The sequence below is a fragment of the Momordica charantia genome (assembly GCF_013281855.1).
Source record: "Momordica charantia cultivar OHB3-1 chromosome 8 unlocalized genomic scaffold, Mcharantia_2.0 BLBB01000008.1, whole genome shotgun sequence".
NCBI classification, from domain to species: domain Eukaryota; kingdom Viridiplantae; phylum Streptophyta; class Magnoliopsida; order Cucurbitales; family Cucurbitaceae; genus Momordica; species Momordica charantia.
This window is the reverse complement of record NW_028275166.1, coordinates 13,678,096-13,698,094: the sequence shown is the minus strand read 5'-3', so window position 1 is coordinate 13,698,094 and position 19,999 is coordinate 13,678,096. Positions and strand designations below refer to the sequence as shown.

At 33.7% G+C, this 19,999-nt stretch overlaps 2 protein-coding genes and 1 non-coding gene across 4 annotated transcripts; all 3 read right to left on the bottom strand.

The window, feature by feature from the left end:
• LOC111005050 (3-dehydroquinate synthase) lies at positions 1 to 4,673 on the bottom strand. Of its 2 annotated transcripts, none has more exons than XM_022276400.2 (10): positions 4,539 to 4,673; positions 4,182 to 4,427; positions 2,929 to 3,095; positions 2,210 to 2,308; positions 2,025 to 2,093; positions 1,814 to 1,954; positions 1,299 to 1,388; positions 1,021 to 1,215; positions 344 to 422; positions 1 to 263 (listed from the first exon to the last, which is right to left on the bottom strand). In XM_022276400.2, the coding sequence occupies exons 1-10, from the start codon at positions 4,603 to 4,605 to the stop codon at positions 142 to 144; spliced, it is 1,275 nt and encodes a 424-aa protein (XP_022132092.1). In that variant the 5' UTR covers positions 4,606 to 4,673; the 3' UTR covers positions 1 to 141. The 2 variants fall into 2 exon arrangements, with proteins under 2 accessions (XP_022132092.1, XP_022132093.1); XM_022276401.2 differs by having other exon boundaries at positions 1,021 to 1,188.
• A 2,498-nt stretch (positions 4,674 to 7,171) lies between these two features.
• On the bottom strand, positions 7,172 to 8,911 carry LOC111025807 (bidirectional sugar transporter SWEET5-like). The gene is made up of 6 exons (XM_022303700.2): positions 8,724 to 8,911; positions 8,557 to 8,593; positions 8,140 to 8,356; positions 7,851 to 8,012; positions 7,612 to 7,731; positions 7,172 to 7,321 (listed from the first exon to the last, which is right to left on the bottom strand). The coding sequence occupies exons 1-6, from the start codon at positions 8,764 to 8,766 to the stop codon at positions 7,172 to 7,174; spliced, it is 729 nt and encodes a 242-aa protein (XP_022159392.2). The 5' UTR covers positions 8,767 to 8,911.
• A 3,367-nt stretch (positions 8,912 to 12,278) lies between these two features.
• LOC148209575 (small nucleolar RNA R71) lies at positions 12,279 to 12,385 on the bottom strand. Its single transcript, XR_015793371.1, has one exon. It is a non-coding gene; the product is annotated as a small nucleolar RNA R71 (small nucleolar RNA).
• Positions 12,386 to 19,999: the final 7,614 nt, after the last annotated feature.

The window sequence follows — 19,999 nt, the reverse complement described above, 5'->3', positions numbered from 1 at the left end:
TTTGTAAATAGCATATGCTACTTTGTGAATCTTTTTTATTTTCAGACAAATTAAATGTTGCATATTATAATAATATCTTTTATGTATCCTATAAAACTCATACATGAAATAAACAAACTCACGTACTAAATATACCCACCATCATTTCTCCACAATGAACTCTTGGATCTCAATTCCTGTGTGCCTTGCTTCTCCTTGCAATCTCAAAAACACATCATCTCCAACTTTAAGTGAGGTAACAGGGATGGCTTTCTTCTCATTTCCTGCACAACAATGCAAGCAAAAGATTTAGCAAAAACAAACAAACAAATAAACTTTAACCGTCACGAGTTGTTGTAACGACCTCGACCGGGGCAGACTAAGGCGACCGTTTCCGCATTCTGCAGAAGGATGCCGTAAGGAGTTTGATCATCTGAATCTCTCTGCCAAAAGTAAATTATCTATACAAGTCATATCCAGCAGCAGAACTACTTAACCAGAGCGACCTCTACGAGTGTTATCGATAAAGGAATCCCGTTATCATTCTTATGTATGTAGTTGCTTTCACTATTATGTGAATTATATTTTCAAATGGAAACTTACTCAACTTTATAAGTTAGAGTGTGTTTAGCATGCCTTTTAAAGTGTTTTTATAAAAATTGATAATATTTGATTAAAATGTAAGGAGTCGTAAGGGTGCTTTTAATCGGTTAAAAACACTTATTGAAGTACTTTTAAAACTTTTTATATTCAAAAGTAGTTTAAGAAATTCTAAATATAGATAAAAGCCATTCAGCGTGCTTTTAAATTGAAGCATTTGCTTAGATTTCTCCCAAAAGTGTTCATAAAATAAGTGCTTCAGTTCTAAATACTTTTTCAAAAGGCATCCCAAATGGAACATACAAGATTTCAGCTGGGATCAAATCAGAGAAACTAAGGAAGTTATCTAACTAAAGAAAAAGGCACATTTTTTTCTCATTAGTAGAAACACCAACAGATTTAAACTAATCTCAAAGATTCGGAAAGAAACACGACGCATACCTTTGCCTGAACAAGGATCAGCTGCCTAGTCTCTATCTTCACACGTCCAACAATAGCAGTTCGTTGCCTGCCTTCTTGATCGACTACGATTACCTCTTTGCCTGCTCGTAACTCGGAAAGATAGCTAGTTTTCCCACCCGGGACAGCTACATAGGCATGGACAGGTCCCTGAACATTCACAAGATAATGAAAAAGCTACAAAAGAATAAATGAGTGCCATTCTTATAGCTTATTGTGACTACTCAAACAATTGAGCCAGACCGTTAAGCCAAACTCACAGCATTGACGCGAAAAGGCCGGCTAGCGATGTAATTTGACTCTAAGCATTCCGAGTGAACAAGGAATAGTCCTCTGGCATAGGAACCGACCTACGAAATAAATTCATCACCATTTAGGTACAACACAAGAAACTAGCAGAGCAATGTACAACACAAGAAACTAGCAGAGCAATGTACAACACAAGAAACTAGCAGAGCAATATATAAATGTTAACTATCACTGAACCCTAAAACTTGAGCTGATAAGTCAGGCTAAATTCAATAGTTTACTAGTACTCTTAACACTCCCCTCCATCATCACTTGTGAGTTTGAAAATTGGCACAACACCCAACAAATGACTATCAGTATTAATGGGATAGGAAATCATATTACAGAAATTTGAAAATAGACTCTCCAGCTTCGATACCATGTTAAACTACCATTGAACCCAAAAGCTTAAACCAATAGGTCATAGAGTAAATCTAATGTTATATTAATATTCTTAACAATAAATGAGAAGAGAATGAAGGATTACAAGAAGTCCTTCACCAGGTCGCATGAGGCTACAGAGATCAACGCAAACTCGATCCCCCATTCCGGCAACATGAATTTGAGTTACGGTGGCCTTAGTCAAGCTCAAAAGATTACTAGCTTCATTTCGTCTGTCAAAATAGTCCTGATGACATTAAAACATAATAAGGAGCAAGAATTTGCACTAAAATAAACCAGGCAAAATGACAAGCCACCTTTAGCTGAAAAACAGCTTCAGGATCTTCAACTTTCAAAATAACTCCGCCCAGACCATGTTCAAGTGCCTAGAAACCCAAACGAGATCAAATCATATTTTATGATGTTAAGAAGATTCCACATAGTTCTTCAGTTAAATTTATTTAGTTCATATTTCCGCTCTCATATAGTCACAAATGTGGACCTCAAGGAAGATTTGAGCTTCAATAGGAGTTTTTGAGACGGCAAACACTTTTTTCCGACTCCCCTGAAACGCTGCAACAATATTCTCCGCAGGTATAATCTGAACATAAAAATTAGGACTTGTGAGTTATGATCAATTAAAAGCACTTTCATATGATTTCGTTAGATAACTAAAAGTGATTTGAAAGTTCTAAAATCACATAAAATAACTTTCATAAGAAGCACTATTCTAGCTTCACTTAAAAACCACATTTCTCAAAGCAGCTCCATTAACAATGATAGCTTTGTTTGCAAGTTATAACAAGGCATACTGCTAGGAGCTGAGGAAACACTCACAATTAGAGCTAAGGAAAAACAAACCAACAAAAAACCTATGGCAAGATAGGACATGACACATGAGTTAATGTTTACACAAGCGAAACGGTCGTACAGGTTTCATGTTATAATTCAAAACCAATCCTGTCAATAAACAGCTCGTCCTGAATCTGTCAACAATACCCAATTAATTAACCACTAAATAATTTCGATTTACTAGCAGAGTGCTTATATAGACTTATCCAGACAGTTCACAATCACTTTTTCAGTCCCTTCTCTAAACTATGCATTCATATCCAGATAAGAGCACAGATTCAATGTTTGAGTATTTGAAGATCTCAAAACAGATTAAATTAAAATAGTTAGAACTATGAGCAGCCTTATCAGTAAGCAGCAACTGTGAACCTGCCAATCTTGTAAGTCAACAACAACATTGTCTGTGGATGCATTTTCTGGTTGAAGCTGCTCCAACTGCTGGGGGTTAGAAACCTCAAAAACTGTGGCAATTAAGCTACCTTCTTCGTCAAAAATTCCATCCTCTTTAATAAAAAGAGAACATATTTCTGCAATTGCTGCATAATCCACACCAAACTTCAAATTTGACTCAAGAAAAGTTCAGTATCATATCAATCTAAGACCAAATATATCAAATCAATAAACTTATCAGAAACTTGAATGTCCTTGTATATTGTAGGCTAGTTATATCACTTTGTTAGGATCCCGATTATCTCACATGCTCTCTCACGTTTATCTCTCTTGTCTGCAGCTCTCTCACTTGAATGATTAGTGAGGTTAAGATACCATATTGATTTTTATACTTTGAAACTTATTTTATTTTAGTTTGAGACTTATTTTATTTTAGTCTATATACTTTCAAATGTTCAAGTTAAATTTTTAAGTAAGAGATAACCGTAAACTATCGGTGGGACTAATTTTAAGGTTTATTAAAAAGTATAGGAATTACATGATTCAAGTAGAATAGGTCTCAAATGTGCGCAGACCAAAATGGTAAATGATAGATTAATATATTGGTTAAAAAACAGTATTGGTCTCTATTCTTTCATTGAAGCAGCGATTTAGTCTCTAACGATTTAGTCCCTATACTTTCAAATTGGTAACAAATTAGTTGAACATTAGGTGACGATTTGGTCCCTATAAATTAAAAATTGTAACAATTAGTCCTACTGTGGAAAAAAAACTCATCAAAATTAAGTGTTGAGTCTTATTACATAACAATTTAGTATTTTTCATTTATAAACACATTTGTTCCATCATCATAGTTTATCGATCTACATATAAAAAACTCTATCAAATCCAATACTTTTCACAATAGAGACTAAATTGTTACAAACATAAATTTTTTTAGTAGAATAAGCGGGAGTGGAGGATTTGAATTCATGGCGCCAGCAATCTCTGACGTTGGTTATAAACTTTAAAGTACATTAAAGTTTATGGATTAAACTGTTAGAAGGACTCATTAGTTCAAAAGTGTTTTTTAACCATTAACGTATTAATCATCATTTTCTATTTAATGCGTCGAAAGTCTTCACCCCTAAAAATTGTCCTATTCTTGACAAAAACCCATAAATTTGAGACAAGAATAAACACGAGTAAAAAAAATGCCTATTCGGATGAAGAGAGAGCGAAGGCGAGCTTACAGGACCATTGATGAGCGAGTTCCCGATTGTGAGGCGAGAAGAGGAACGTGGTCCATCCCCTCTCGACCGCAGCCGTCAAAACCTGCCGATTCTCACTCCAAACCCACACGCCCTTCGATGCCTCGCTCGGAGTCGGAGACATTGAAGCGCAAGAACACTGTACACCAGTCGCTGCTATAGATTTACATTTACCAGCATCGGGTTGGCCAAAATCCCAGGAAATTAGGGCGCCGAGTTTCGAATAATCTGAGAACCCCACAAAGAATTGAGTGCCGAAGGGGAAAATCAGATGTAAACCCAGTGGAAAAAGGAAGAGGAATGTGATTCAAATTGGGAAATTGTAAAGAAAGAGAGAACCTGGTGTTTTGATGCGGTGTTTGGAGAGAAGAAGTGGAGAAGCAGGCGAGGCACAGAGAAAGCCCATCTCTTGCTAGTCGCTATAATACTACCGAACGACATGTAGTCTGCCAGAAAAACTGGGCTAACATAAAAAATAAGAGGGCAAATCGCACAATACGCAATTTCACCGTTAAACCTTTCGCGGTAAAAATTAAACCCTTCAATGTGATTTCGTTCGACCTTTAATTGTAAAAATTAAATCTTAAACTTTCAAATTGGAAAAATTCTGCTCATTAACTTTTAATTATAAAAATGAAAAGACCCCTGCAAATATGGCCATTACATTTAATAAAATAAAGCAAAATAGTAACCACATTTAATTTTTCAAATATAGCATCATTTTAAACAAAAAATGGAGTTCCAATTTAAAAATTATAATTTTACCCTGCAATATATTTGATATACATCTATAATATATCCACAATATATCTGATTACTGATATACCAATGATATACAATTGATTTACTTCTTATATAACTATGATATCCACTCAACTTCTAGCATGGCTTACCACTGATATACATACGATAACCATTGATTTACCACGCCGATACAATATTTATATATTTGTGATATATACTTGATATGTCGCTAATTTACCATTGATATACAAATGATATACCACTGATATAACTATGATATCTATTTATATAACTTCTTATATATAATTGTATGATTTATCACTAATATAACACTGATATATATTTGATATATACTTAATATGCTTCTAATTTACCACTGATATACCTCTGATATAACCATGATATCTACTAATATACCTATGATACATGTGTGTTGATCTAATACTATTATATCCACTATTTTTTCATATGAAAACAATGGTGAAAAAAAAATTAAAATATAAAGTTATTGTATAAAAGGTTTATGTGGATCATGTACGTCAAAAAAAAAGTTTAAAATCTGATATACTTTATAAATTTAAACCGATGATAACACTATATTTAGTATCTAATTTAATTAATATAGAATAAAAGGTAGTGATATAGTAATCAACATTTTTAATAATATTAGTGTCGCAACGTCATCGCGACGCGGAGCGGCCGACGTCATCCCCTGAAGGGTCTCTTTCGAGATAAGGGTTTGGAGTCGCCACCAATCATCTACGAGGTGTGATTGGTCACCTATTTTAAAAACTTGGTCTGCGAAAACAGATTTTAGGTTCGGGAGTCGACTGAGCGTAGGGAAGGTGTTAGCATCCTAACACACTCATTCGAAAACGATACCACATTTTGTAAAAAATTGTCCTATTATTTTATTTGGTCAAAAAAAATATTATTTTATTTTATTTTAAATGTTTCATATTATATTAATTCACATTTTGTAATAAGATATGAATTAATATGTATGAGTGGCATGAATGTCATTAAGAAAATTAAGCAGCTCGAGAATACTGGGAAGGTTTCAATTCCTATCATTGGAGTTTTTGAAATAATTACTTAGCAAAAAAAAAACAATAAATAAAAAATAATTTTAATTTTAAGGTACATTGAGACTTGAACTTGTGACTTGAATGTTGACACTCAAACATCTCAACAATGTGCCAACACATTAGGATATAATTTAAGTTATTGTTTTTATATACGAACTTTATTTTTAAATTTTGTTTAAAAAAAAAAACTCTAAACGGAATCAAAATAAAACCTTTTATTTGTTTGTAGTTTGAAATTCGTTTGAATTTTTTTATTGATAAAGGGCAAAAAGAAAAAAAAAATCACTTATTTACTTAAAACCTCCTATTCATTTTTAAAATTTATTTAACAAATCTTAAAAAAAAAAACAAAGCCTTTTACTATTTTTACTTTAAAATAAAACTTTTTACTACTTTACTTTAAAATAAAACTTTTATTTATTTTTTAAAATAAAACTTTTTACTACTTTACTTTAAAATAAAACTTTTATTTATTTTTTCAAAAAAAAAAAGATGTGCAAAAAAAAAGTAAGATTAGGCTAAGTCTTGGTTTCTCTCTCTATTTTTTTTAATTTTTTTATAACTAGAATTACAATTTTTTTACACAAAATTTTAAAAAGTAATATTTTAAATCGACTTCTAAATAATATATACTACTCTTTACAATAGTTTTTTTTTCACTTCTCTAATGATATATATATATATATATATATATATACACTCTTGTAGTGTTTACTTTTATAATTTTCAATTATGTAACTTGAATATCACAGTTATACTTAAGTAATAATTTACACTGCATTTTAGTTCATTTTTAATATGAAGTTTTAACTTTACTTATCTCCCTACTCATTAAACTCTCATCTTAAAAAATCCAACACCTCAAATTTGTATAGAAATAAATGGTTAAAAAATCAAATTTGTATAGAAATAAATTGTTAAAAAATCTAGAATCAAATGAAACATTACAAATATAATATTTTGGTAAAACTGAAATGAAAATAAAAAAATAATAATTATTATTTGAATAACAAGCCATAAAGAACAGGACTCACAAATCTTGTTCAAAAAATAAAAAAAGAGACTCACTAATCTAATTGTAGACTAAGAATAACATTTTGAACTAAAAAGAAAAAAAAAAACTCAAAAAAATTTGAGTCTTTAAACTTCGCATCGTTCTTTCATGGTGGAGAGTTGAATCTTGTTAGGTTCCTTCGGAGTGTTTTCTTCATCTTTTGAACCCCATACCGAGTAATATGCATATAGAACTAGTTGGAGAAGACCTGAAATTGCTCCAACACCATTGCTTATCTGCAAGGTTTTTATAAATTAAAATATTGGTCAAATTAAAAGCTTCTAGGGCTTGATATCGAGAAGAAATGCCTAACTTTCCAACTTAGGGATAGAAAAATCTACGAAATATCGATGGAAGAATACTAAAAAGGCAAAAAGAAATTCGAAAAAATAAAAATTTAAGGCTTCTTATCGATACATTGTTATGCTTTCTAACTTGGTAAACACTAGAAAGAAGGAGTGAAAAAGAATATGTTTTTCATTATTGCAAAAATTTGTATTAGGAGTAGGGAGGAGAATACACATACCAGCATATAGATATCAAATTTGATGAGGGCGTAAGCTGTCCAGATGCAACCATTGAGAAAGTTGGCTAATGAAAGTGTAAACGGCATATACTTGACACTCTTTGTCACTATCACCTTTTTCTGTAGAAATCAAACAGTAGGTTTTAATGTTTGTTTTTATTGTAGTACAGAAATATATAACATTGTAATCATCTACTGGAGGACGATGATACATGAAAATTAGATTGGAATTTACTTACCATGATGGTTAGAGGAGAAACATACATCATGATATTGAAGACGTCACAAATTATTCCAACCATCAGTGATCTATTTTTAGTTCCGTGCAAAACTAGCATGGTTATGAGAACAATAATGGCCACGAATATGACTTCAATGAGAAGACAAACACCCACTTTCTTCTGAAATGAGAGCAAGTTAAACATAATTAACACAGGAATTTGGGGACTTTTCTAATCAATAATGGAATAGAATTTTCCTAAAAGATTTGGAAGGGGAAAAAATGAGTAAAAGGAAAAGAAAACCTACCCGTCCTTTGTTATCAGCATAGAAGACGAAGATGGCCAAATATGCGAGTTCAGTAACAAGACCAATACCGTTAATAGTGACGACCAAAACGCTGTCAGGATGGACAAATGGCATTCCATAGAAGACCCAGAACATGCAGTTTAGAACGGTTGCGATGTAGGGATCTGGCTTGAACTCTTCCACGGTCTTGTTCTTGATGATTTTGAAGAATGTTGGTCTGCGTACAATATTCATAAATGCGTTTAGAACTCTCGAGAAACATTGAAAATAATAGAAAGTAAGGGTAAATTATAAGTTTGGTCGGTTGCGTTTGAACTTTAAAAAAAGTTGTTGAATTTTCAAATTTGCGAAACTTGTAATGTAATTAAAAGAAAAAGCTGACGATGGAAGGAGATGGCGGGAGGTAGTGTTACTTACAGCGGGGAGAAAAAGAGGCCGAAAGAGATGACATTACCTGCAAATATTCAGAGACAGCAAATAAATAAAAAGTAAATTAAATTTCCAAAGAATAATTCAAAATCCAACCGTTAAAGTTTAAATAAACTAATCTGGTGACAGTGAAATGATGGAGAAGTCGAAATTACCGACAATGCCGACGATATTGCGGGCAACAGTGGCGCTCACCATCTTCGATTGTTAAACAGAATGAATATGGATCGGAAGAGAGAGAGGTAGCAGATGAGATGGAATTGGTGAGAATGGGGAAATATATATAGGCATGGCGCCAGCCAGCTTCTGATCAATCAATTTTGTGTAAATTTGGGAATCCCAATCCCAATCCCAATCCCAATCCGAGTCCGACTACGAAATTCCAACTTTTCTGTATAATCTCTCAATGCAAAATGCATCACGGATTAGGACACCTAATAACGAATTTTAAATTTGGACTCATTTCTAATTTTCTTCTCATACTTTTAATTTATTCTCTATTGTTTAAGCATAGTTTCGATTAATCTCATAAACCATTCTTAAATCTTTTTTTTAATCAGTTGAAAAATCCACTCATTTGCTCTTTTCTTCCCAAATCTAAACCATACGGATGCCTAACATATTCAGCCAAATTAATTACAAAACACAAGTTTATTATACCATCCCAATACAAAATGTGTCACACATTCAATTTGGTAACAATGTAAAAAATCCGTGAGGTTCCATCAAACAATTTTTAAGATTATAAGAATTGTTAAGATGATGAGTTGGATAAATTTAATTCAGGGACAACTGCATAGCCAAAATAAATAAGGTGTTTTAAAAAATGACTAAACATATCAAATATTGGGTAAATGGCTAAATGGCATTTTTTAGAATCCTAAATATTATTTTAGACAAATATACCCTATGACTATATGGGCTTAATTTTAGGGATTTTATTTGGTACAACTTGCAAAAACAACGCATCCTAATTATAGGAATCAATTTTAAATAATCAAATTGAAACCACTAAAATCTAATTTAAAATTGACAGTTTTTAAATAAAAGTTCATTTAAAATTTGACTAACGTTTAAATTTATAAATTTCTATGTTAAAATCTAAAACTAAAATTTAAAATTTCTAGGTGGCAGGGGTAAATATATTTAATGGGTTAATACATAGTAGTCTGCACTTCGTATCTAATAATAGTATGCACTTCCATTTCTAGGTCAATGTCGGCATCAACTCTGCATTGGGTGTCACACTTCCATTTCGTGGTCAACGTCAATATCTACAGTAGTCTATTGCATTTTCATTTTGGGATAAATGTTGGTATCTACAAAGTCAATACCTATAATGTCTTCCACAACTAACTTGTTCCTATCATTGTGAGCACAATCGTGACCTATAATAAAGAACTTGAGGGGAAAAGAGGGGGAAAGTAACTTTAGGGGCTAAGTTGAAAACTCCAACAAGAATGGGAAGGGGAGAGAGAAGCAAACAAAAATAAAATTGAATAAGACTAAAAGAAAAGCAAACAGAAAGAAAATTGAATAAGACTAAGCTCAGTTCATGCCCAAACCAATGGTAGTAGATACTTTTGCAATCATCAGAAGGGTAGGAAACTACACATACTATAACAAATTTTCATGCTTTCACATCATTGATCTCAAACACCTTATGGTCTGAGTGATTTGTTCTGGTCTCATCTACCATCACATAGAAATGTGATTAGTATAGAATTCACTATTGCCAAACAGTAATCACTTTAGTAACATATGCACATGGTGTGTTGTGGTCTACACTAGAGTCGCACTTCCATTTATTAGGTAAATGTCAGTATCTATAGTAGTCTGCACTTCTATTTCTGGTGTCAATGTCAGTATCTACAGTAGTCTACACTTCTATTTCTGGGGTCAATGTCGGTATCTACAGTGGTCTGCATTGGGTGGCGTCACACTTCCATTTCGAGGTCAATATCAATATCTATAGTGGTGGTCTGTACTAGTGTTGCATTTCATCTTGGGATAATGTTGGTATCTACAAAGACAATATCTATAATGTCTTCTACAACTAACTTGTTCCTATGATTTGTGAGCACAATTGTGACCTATAATAAAGAACTTGAGGAGGAAAGAGGAGGAAAGAGGAGGAAAGTAATTTATGGGGTTAAGTTGCAAACTCCAACAAGAAGGGGGGGGGGGGGGGGGGGGGGGAGGAAAGAGAAGCAGATAGAAAGAAAATTGAATAAAACTAAGAGAAAAGTAAACAGAAAGAAAATTAAATAAGACTAACCTCAATCAATGCCCAAGCCAATGGTAGTAGATACCATGAAGTTTTTGCAATCATGACAATACCTAATGTGTAAGAAACTACCGACACTAAAACAAATTTTTTGTCTGAGTGATTTTTGGATGAGACTTAATCTATCGTTGTAGCGAAAAGCTTGTAAGATACATGGGTCGTTCAATTTGTTGTTGCAGGGAAAGATATGGGAGATCACCTTAAGACTAAAATTTAAAAGGTGGAGATATAAAATCAAATCAATTAAATCCCCTGGGAAACAAATCTATATTGAGTGGTTTTAAAGGAGTAGGAAACAATATTTGAATTGAAAAGCAAGTTTGTTGGGGGTCGTTAAATAGTTGTAAATTCCAAAAAATATAGGAAGGGCATTATGGGGAAAAAACTAAAAAATGTAAAATTACAAATATATCCCTTAGTTATATTTGCAAAATTATAAACACATGGACATAAAACGTCAGAATTTAGCCATTTACTTAAAATTCCCTTTAATTCATTTATATAAATTCTCAACACTCCTCTCACTTGTGGGCTTGGATAATTGATAAAGCCCAACAAGTGGAAATCAACGGAGGAAACAACAACGCAGGGGTTCGAACATAGGACCTCCCGTTCTGATACCATGTTAATATACGTTGATGACATCATTCTCACTAGTAACGATACCACTCACATTCAACAACTTATACAAACCTTGGGAAAAGATCCCAAGGGAGGAAAATAGTCCCAAAATGTGCTGAAGACAAGGAAGCTGCCCCTATTTCGAGAAGAAGCCTACGGGAGGAGGCTGGAAGCTTTTTCTCATTCCCTATGAACTAAACCTCATTTTTGGGGGAGATCATTTGTTGTAGCTTGTGAACAGAGGCTCTCTAGCTGTTTTTGCTGCTGTTAAATAGAGTTGATATAATATTTTCATCTTACTGATCTATGTTAGCCACATTTATTAGTTTGTTTGCTCTTGTACGACTCAGAAGGGTATATAGGTAGCATGTTTGACTCTTTTTGTGGTTAGCTACTCTTTTCTAGTAGATTTGTGGATGCTTAGGGATAAGGTCATCCGCTTAACCACGCTTATAAATTGTTCTTCATGTTTGAGTATTTAGCGACCGAAGTTGTAGATATTCATATTTGGGTGTCTTGGAAGGGAACCACGTCGGTTTGATCATCAGTAGCAATTTTATGCTAGAGCGTCTTCTGTGAGCGTGTGAATCAGAAAATCCTCACCTCAAATTTCTTGGAGGTCAATAATTCGTTTAAAATAAGGGTAGTAATGAACGAAGCATTGAGGCTGAAATTGTTCCCACTTTCGCTGATAGACAGTGCTAGGATATGGCTACACTCCCTACCATCATAATCCATCACTACATGGAATGAATTGGTAGAAACGTTTTTTCTAAAGTATTTTTGACCAAACGAAAATGTAAAGTTCAGAAACGACATCAATAACTTTCAGCAGTTTGCAGGGGAATCTGTAAGCGAATCATGGGAGAGGTTCAAGGAGCTTTTGCAAAAGTGCCCATACCACGGTATTCCCAAGTGTATTCAAATCGAGACATATTATATTGGGTTGAATGAAGCTACGAGGTTAGTGGTAGATGCTTCTACAAATGAAGCTCTCCTATCGAAGTCGTGTGTTGAAGCATTCAACATCCTTGAACGAATCTCATCTAACCATCACCAATGGTTGAACCCAAGAACAACTGTGGATAAAATTCAAGAGGAATACATGATGCTGACGTGCTAAGAAAGCGACCACATGAAGCTCTCTCGGGCATTATTCAGACACTCAAATTGGAGGAGAAATAACAATGCAAAACTCAAACAGCAATGAGTTGTAACACATTTCCTCCATCAAATCCCACCCTTCAAGAGAAAGAGAGCCCTAAGTCAATGTAGTAATTGAAATTCACAGTCAAATTCAAAAAACTGCAAACAAGCTGCAACATAAGAATATCCACGATAATGTTGCTAGAGCATCGGTCGAACTTAAGCCAAAAGAAGCATCAAGTTTTGGGGTTGAAGAACAAAAGAGAAATCTGTTGGATTTTATGCCCTAAACTCATGGTTTGTAAACATAAAACAAATATTCTTTCAATAAAGTAGTTATTGATAGAATTGCACTAACCCAAATCCAATAAACTAACATCCAAGGTGATGTCATGTAACTGGAACAGTATATAACAGATGTACAGTATATATTTAATATACAGCTTATATATTTGATATACAGTGTATATATATACAGTATATATTTGATATATAGGTGGATAATGTTCTAGTAGTAACCTAAAGGGTCTATAGTATATGGATAAGGTTGGGTACCTTATCCTGGTAACACTATGGATACAGCTCACTTTGTAATAGTTACAAATGACTTGATTCAGGTCGTTCATGTGAAGACATGCGAGAGGGGGTATCCTATACAATGAGTTTGTATAAGACCGGACCGCGAAATAATTCATCTTTAGCTGTAACACCGTTAGCTAATAAATTAATATTTCAATAGGATGACCAGGTAACTCGATCTCAATCCTGAGTGAGTTATGGACTCCTGCCTGTTAGGGCTCGTCCTTTGATTTGTATGGGTGAGAGTGGCCCGAGTCGCCGACTCAATATGCCTACCATTTTAGGGACGAGACCGAGTGGGGAGCTGGAAACATAAATACACAAGATGGAATTCACTCATTCCCGACTTTAGGGTAAGTAGATGAGTTTTCTCTTAAGTACTGACTCTGGGACTTGAATAAGGGGCCCCACTCGTTCACTGGCTCTAGAGGGACTTCCGATTACTGGTTTAACCATAATCGGGTTGTTCATTAGAGGATCATCGATACTTAAGGTACAAGATGTAATTAGGGGTAAAACGGTAATTTGACCCAACTGTGGTTACGAACACTCGTGAAGGATTAACTTACCGTTAATGGTAAAAATCTGTGGACGCAAAATATTCTACAGTGAGAAGAGTGCAGCTGTGGGTCTTTAGTGGAGTGACCAACAGTTAACGAATGTTGATTAAATTGGTTAATGAGTTTAATCAATTAATCTCGTATCGTTGGAGCTTCTGATCTGTAGGTCTATTATATCCCCTTGCTAACTCGTAAAGGATAGTTAAGAACATTTAATTTTGAAAAGAATTTGAATGGTTCAAATTGGTTAAAAGGAATTAATATTAATTGTATGAGATGCAATTAATATAATGTATGTTGATACATTATAATATAAAGTTAATTTTGAATTGGATTCAAAATTATGACAAAGATGAATATTATAATTTGATTCTAATATAGTTGATTAATTTAAGTTTAATTTAATTAAATTAATTAAATAATTGTGATAAATTAATTTGGTTAAATTAAATTAGATTTAATTAAAATAAATTAATAATTCTTTTTTATAATTAATTAAATTAGGTTTAATTAATTATTATTTAATTAAATTTGTTTTAATTAAAAAAAAGGAAAAAAAAAGAGGAAAGAAATGGGAGGAAAATCCCCACTTCCCACGCCACCTTTGATGGTGGGAAGTGGGAAAGTGGTGAGTGGGGTGACTTCCCCACCACACTTCCTCCCTTCAAAATCAATTTAAAAGGATATTGTCATCACAATTTTATATTCGTGGAGTAGTTCAAGCCAGGAGGGTTCTTCTGATGCTGATGATAGCCCCCAAGAAGAAGAGAAGAAAAAGAAGAGAGAAAAAATGATATAAGAGGAAGTATTTTAATTTCCAAATCAATTTCATTATCCTTATAGTTCGTGATGATTGAAGTTCTTTGTTATTGTTTTTATTTGTGATTTAATTGATAGTTAGGCAAGTTTTTGTTTATTAGTATTTTCTGCCTCTTTTGTTTCAGGAAAGAATTGAAAGCAGATTATTTAATTTCAATTCTACGGAAAGCAAAAGGAATCATGATAGAGTAGCTACGATGCTAAAGCATCGTTTTCAAACAAGAAGACCCAGCCCTGATGAAGAATCCAAAGAAGAAATGTTTCCTCTTGCTGCTATTTAACATTTCCTTGCCTTTCAATTTTGTTTCCTACTTGGAATTCTTTTTTGGGTTTAATTTTCAGCAGGTTAGTTTACAAGGTTAGCTACCCCCCCCCCCCTCGAGAAAAATGAATGAAAAGGAATGTTTATGTAAATGTTGTGTGTCTTGCATCTTGTGCATGCTCTGCTTTATCTAGTAGTGTCAATGTTATGTACATTTGTGGTTCTGAAGTTTTGTCGATGTTGAGGCTTCAGTTGTGGGCAAGGTTCAAAATGTCGATGTCGATGGAAATGTCGAGGTCTCGATTTTACGGACATGTCGATGTCGATGGATATTTCGGGAAAATTTACCAAAATAGTGGATATTGATGGAAATTTTTTAAATTAGTAAATAATACTTTAATTGTAGCGTAATTAGCCTATAGCTAATGACTTCTAACCATCATATCTAACCATACAAGTAATATACTTATAGAAATATCGTCACGATGAAAATGTTGAAACAAAATCATGTATACAATATGAATATTATTTGAGTCGGTAAATTAAAGTTTAATGTGTATATATAAAGTATGAAATAATTTTAAAAAATTAGATTTAGTTTAAAATTTAAATGTTTAATAATAATGAGTTAAATTGATTTTCTTTATTAGTTTTTTTTTTAAGATTTGGTTAGTTAAATTTAATTTAAAATTTGTTTTTTTTTTAAATTGATTATATGTTTCTTTAAGATTTTGTTAGATTTTTTTCTAGTTAAATTTAGTTTAACGTTTGTTTGTTTTTGTTTTGTTCTTTTATTTGTTTTTTTAACCAAAAGATAAGAATTAAAATTTTTTAAAATTTCAATGTTTAATAATAATTAGTTAAATTGATTTTAATTATTTGTTTGTTTTAAGATTTCATGAGTTAAATTTAATTTAAAATTTGTTTTTCTTTTAAATCAGTTACTTTAAAATTTTGTTAGATTTTTTAGTTAAATTTAATTTAAATTAAGTCTTTTTATAAATCGATTGTTTATAATCTATTTCTTTAAGATTTTATTAGATTTTTATAGTTAAATTTAATTTAACGTTTGTTTGTTTTTTTTTCCTTTTTTGAATCAAAATTATAAGAATTAAACTTTAATTTCTTTAAAAGAAAAATAGAAAACGACCAATGTCGTATAATTTTTTACTATTATTTTTGACTTTTCTGTTTTCTCTTCCACAAGCTTTAAATTTACACAAAACATAAAAGACGTTTTGAACAGAAATCCTTCTTGTTTTTTAAGGTTTGGATTCAAAATTTTTTGTCAAGATTTTTTCTTGAAAAACATTTTCCTTAAGTGTCAACTAACTAGAAGGCTACCATGGATATAGATTTTCTCAAATTTTTAGAGATTCAATGCACAATAAAAAAAGAAAGAAAAAAAATCGACATTTGGTTGACATTTCCTCAACATGTCGATGTCATGTCGAGCGAAATTTTGAACCTTGGTTGTGGGTAGCAACAGTTCTTGCTCGTTTCCTAGCTTAGGTTTTTGTACCGAAGCCCTAGCATCTCCTTGTTAGTAACCTTCATAAGCCACAAGTACTTAGTTGACAATTTTCAATAGCTCACCTATCCAGGTTCAGGCCCTACTTTCGTATTACTTTATTGGACATTCTCCCTTATTAGATGCCCATTTCTTTCCCCACCCACAGTCCATATCAGCTTAGCAAAAATATTCTCACCTACTCATATTTTCTTTGCTACTAGTTTGGGGGTATGTTGGAGCATTTTCATGCTTTGTCTTTAGCTGCATTGAGGACAATGCAAGCTTTTAAGTTTTGGGGTGTGCACATTCGCTTTGCTTCTAACACTTTTTAGCTTAGTTTTGTACAATTATGAATCTTTCTAATCCTGTAATTCAGTTAAAAAAAAAAAAAACTCAATTATCATTAGAGGCTGTAGGATTAGGAAGAGCTAGTAGCCCATAGTTGAGAGCTCAATCCAGTAATAAAAGAGCTAGCGGTTCAAAGCAAGTGAAAGGGAGTTTGAGAAAGAAGTCTCTAGGTTGGTCAGGTTTGTGAAAGTAAAAGTAGGAGGATGCTAAAGCCTAGGAAAATATCCTTTTCTAGAGTTAGAGCAAGATCTTAGCTACTCTCTTTCGTTGTCCAAGGTGGAGGCCGAATGAATGAGCTCTCAAATTTGTGTGCATTGTGGGTGAACCGAGTAAGTAGAGCTAAGTTCAGCATTTGATGCATTGCATATTCAGTACTTTCTTGTGGGGTGTAAAGTGTAGTCTTGCTTGAGGATAAGCAATGATTTAAGTTTGGGGGTGTGATAACTCTACAAAAGAGAGCTATTCTAGACATTATTAGGGAAGTTTTGTGCAATTTATTGTTAATGTGTGTCTATTTTAGCTCGAGAAAATCCTGAATAAAATAGAAAATTAATTATGAGATGAAATCTCGTGCAAAGAATGTTTTGGCTTAAGGAAGTGCTGAATTCTTTCTATTATCGGCTCTATTATGCAAGATTGAAAGTTGAGAACCATAGAATGAGATAAACGTTGAGTCCAAAGAGCTGTTGACAAAACACAGTCAAACCTGAGTAGGAGAAATGCCGGAGTGTTGCAGGGTTAGAGCATCCCGATGTTGGAGCATCTCTTTCTGTAGAAATTTATGGGCAGCACAGTAACACGCGGGGTTCTCACTTATATCCGTACAACGCGTGTTTTACTGAGTTTTGCCCTAGTTTTTGGGGGAGTTATAAAATCAACAAGATGTGGGTTGCCTCTTCATCAATTCCCAAGGGGGAAAAATCCCAAGAGAGGAAAATACTCCCAAAACGTGCTGAAGACAAGGAAAGCTACCCCCATTTCAAGAAGAAGTCGATGGGAGGAGGCTGGAACTGCTGGTTTCTCACTGAGCTGTAGGTTTCAGAGAATTTCTCAAAGCTTTTTCACCAAATGAGTTGTTTCTCTCTTTGCCCATTGTATTTTTCCCATTCTCCATGAACTAAACCCCATTTTTTGGGGAGACCTTTGGTGTAGCTTGTGAACAGAGGCTCTCTATCTGTTTTTGTTGCTGTTAAATAGAGTTGATATAATATTTTCATCTTACTGATCTATGCTGGCCACATTTATTAGTTTGTTTGATCTTGTATGACTCGGAAGGGTATATAGGTAGCGTGTTTGGCTTTTTTTGTGGTTAGCTACTCTTTTCTAATAGATTTGTGGTGCCTAGTGATGACTCTCAAATAGAGATTGTTTTGTGGGCTAATTAGGGGCATTTATGTGCGGAAATGTGAGAATCTAGTCCACATGGCCAAAAAAATGTGAGAATTCCAATAGTGGACCTAAATTACATGTATAATTCTTAGATGCTCTCAATTATATGATTTAATGCTAAATTACTAAGGATTTGTGCAGAAAGAGTAGCAGGGCGTTTAGGTCGAGTAGGATGCTGCCTTGTTAAAGAACTGCTGCTAGAATGCTGAGAAACGAAGCGCAAACCTTGGAAGCTTGCAGTTACCTGGATGCTCTAGAGTAGAGGCTAAAGCAGTAACTCCTTTAAGTTAACATCTCTTTTACCACGTTCGTACAGCGTCCCGCGGGTGCCCTAAGTTTTAAGGCCTGGTATTTAAGGAAAAGGGGGTCGAAGCCGACAAATAGGAGACACGATGACAGATTGATTCAATTCATTTTTGGAATCATCAATTTCAGGGAATGTTTCTGTGTTGACGTGGGGACTTTATCGAGGAAGGTGAAGGGTGACAGATTGTTGAGGATTTGTATTGTACACCTGAGGAAGCTTTCTACTATATTTTCATTTTCTTCAACGAAGAACTCCTCTCTCTCATTTTCCTTCTCTTTTCTTCTTTCCATTATGAACTAAACCCCACCTTCGGGGAAGAGTTGAAAGGTTTCTGTAATATTTTTGACTTGCTACACTTTAGAACTTTGAAGTACTGATTTAACAGAATTGTGTTTGTTTTCTTTCTCACTAAACTTGTGTGGCCAACTCGTTTAGGGTGCTAGCTTACTTGAGGCACGAAACTCGTTTAGGGTGCTAGCTTACTTGAGGCTCGGGAGAGTCCTTATTGAGTTGCTTGATTTATGTTAGCTATAGTTTCCTTTTTCTTTCTGAAACAGGGCAGTGAATACCCAGGGATGGGGTTCACTTTATAGCACCTTTAGACCGCTTTATTTGTTTGCTTAAATTACAATGAGAGTTGGGTTAGAGCAAGTGTAGGTATCTTGGAAGAGTGCCATGAAGGTTTGGGTAATCATTGTTTTATGGGACTATTAGGTAGTAGTCTGAGAGTAAACAGTATGTCAATCTTCCCTCCCCAATCTTTTAACTAGTCGTAATCCCTTATCATTTCGTTGTATTCGTTGGTTGTTTTTAGGAGCAGATCTAAGTAGTTCTGGCTAGCTTTTGTTTAAATCTTTATACATCTTAAGTTCAGCAAATCAACGCACAACATATATTTTTCTTGTTTTACTTGTGTGGTATTTCGAAATTACTAACCATTTTATGAGTTATTTTCCCTGAGGAGACGACCTTATTTGGTACTACAACTGAATATTTAGTGTACACTTGATCTGAGTTTCTCCTATTCGTGAGAGAACGAACACTTAGGGATAAGATCCGCCTAACCATGCTTATAAACTGTTCTTCATGTTTAGGTATTTAGCAACAGAAGTTGTAGATATTCATATTTGGGTGTCTCGGAAGGAAACCACGTCAGTTTGAGCATCAGTAGTAATTTTATGCTAGAGCGTCTTCTGTGAACGTGTGAAAGCATGTCACAATCTCCCCCGGTTCCATCCCATTAACTGTTTCCCCGTTCTGTTTATTTTGCTACAACATTTCTTTGACCCAGCATCTGTTAATACTATATTTCTCTCTTGGAATTTCTTTTTGTGTTTTATAGTATTTTACTTAGTTTAATTGTACAAACATCGATTATCTTTTATTTGCATTTTCTTGGTATTCTTAAGTGCATGCTTAAAGTAACATTCTTAGTCCATGTGAATTTCGACCTTGTTTATACTACAATCAGCACGAATATAGTCTACACTTGCACTTGCATTCACCTAGGTTGTAGGAATGTAACAAGTTTTTGGCACCGTTGCTCGAGACTAAGCTATTTTACTTTAAGTTATTTTGCTTAAGAATACGGTTCGTAAAG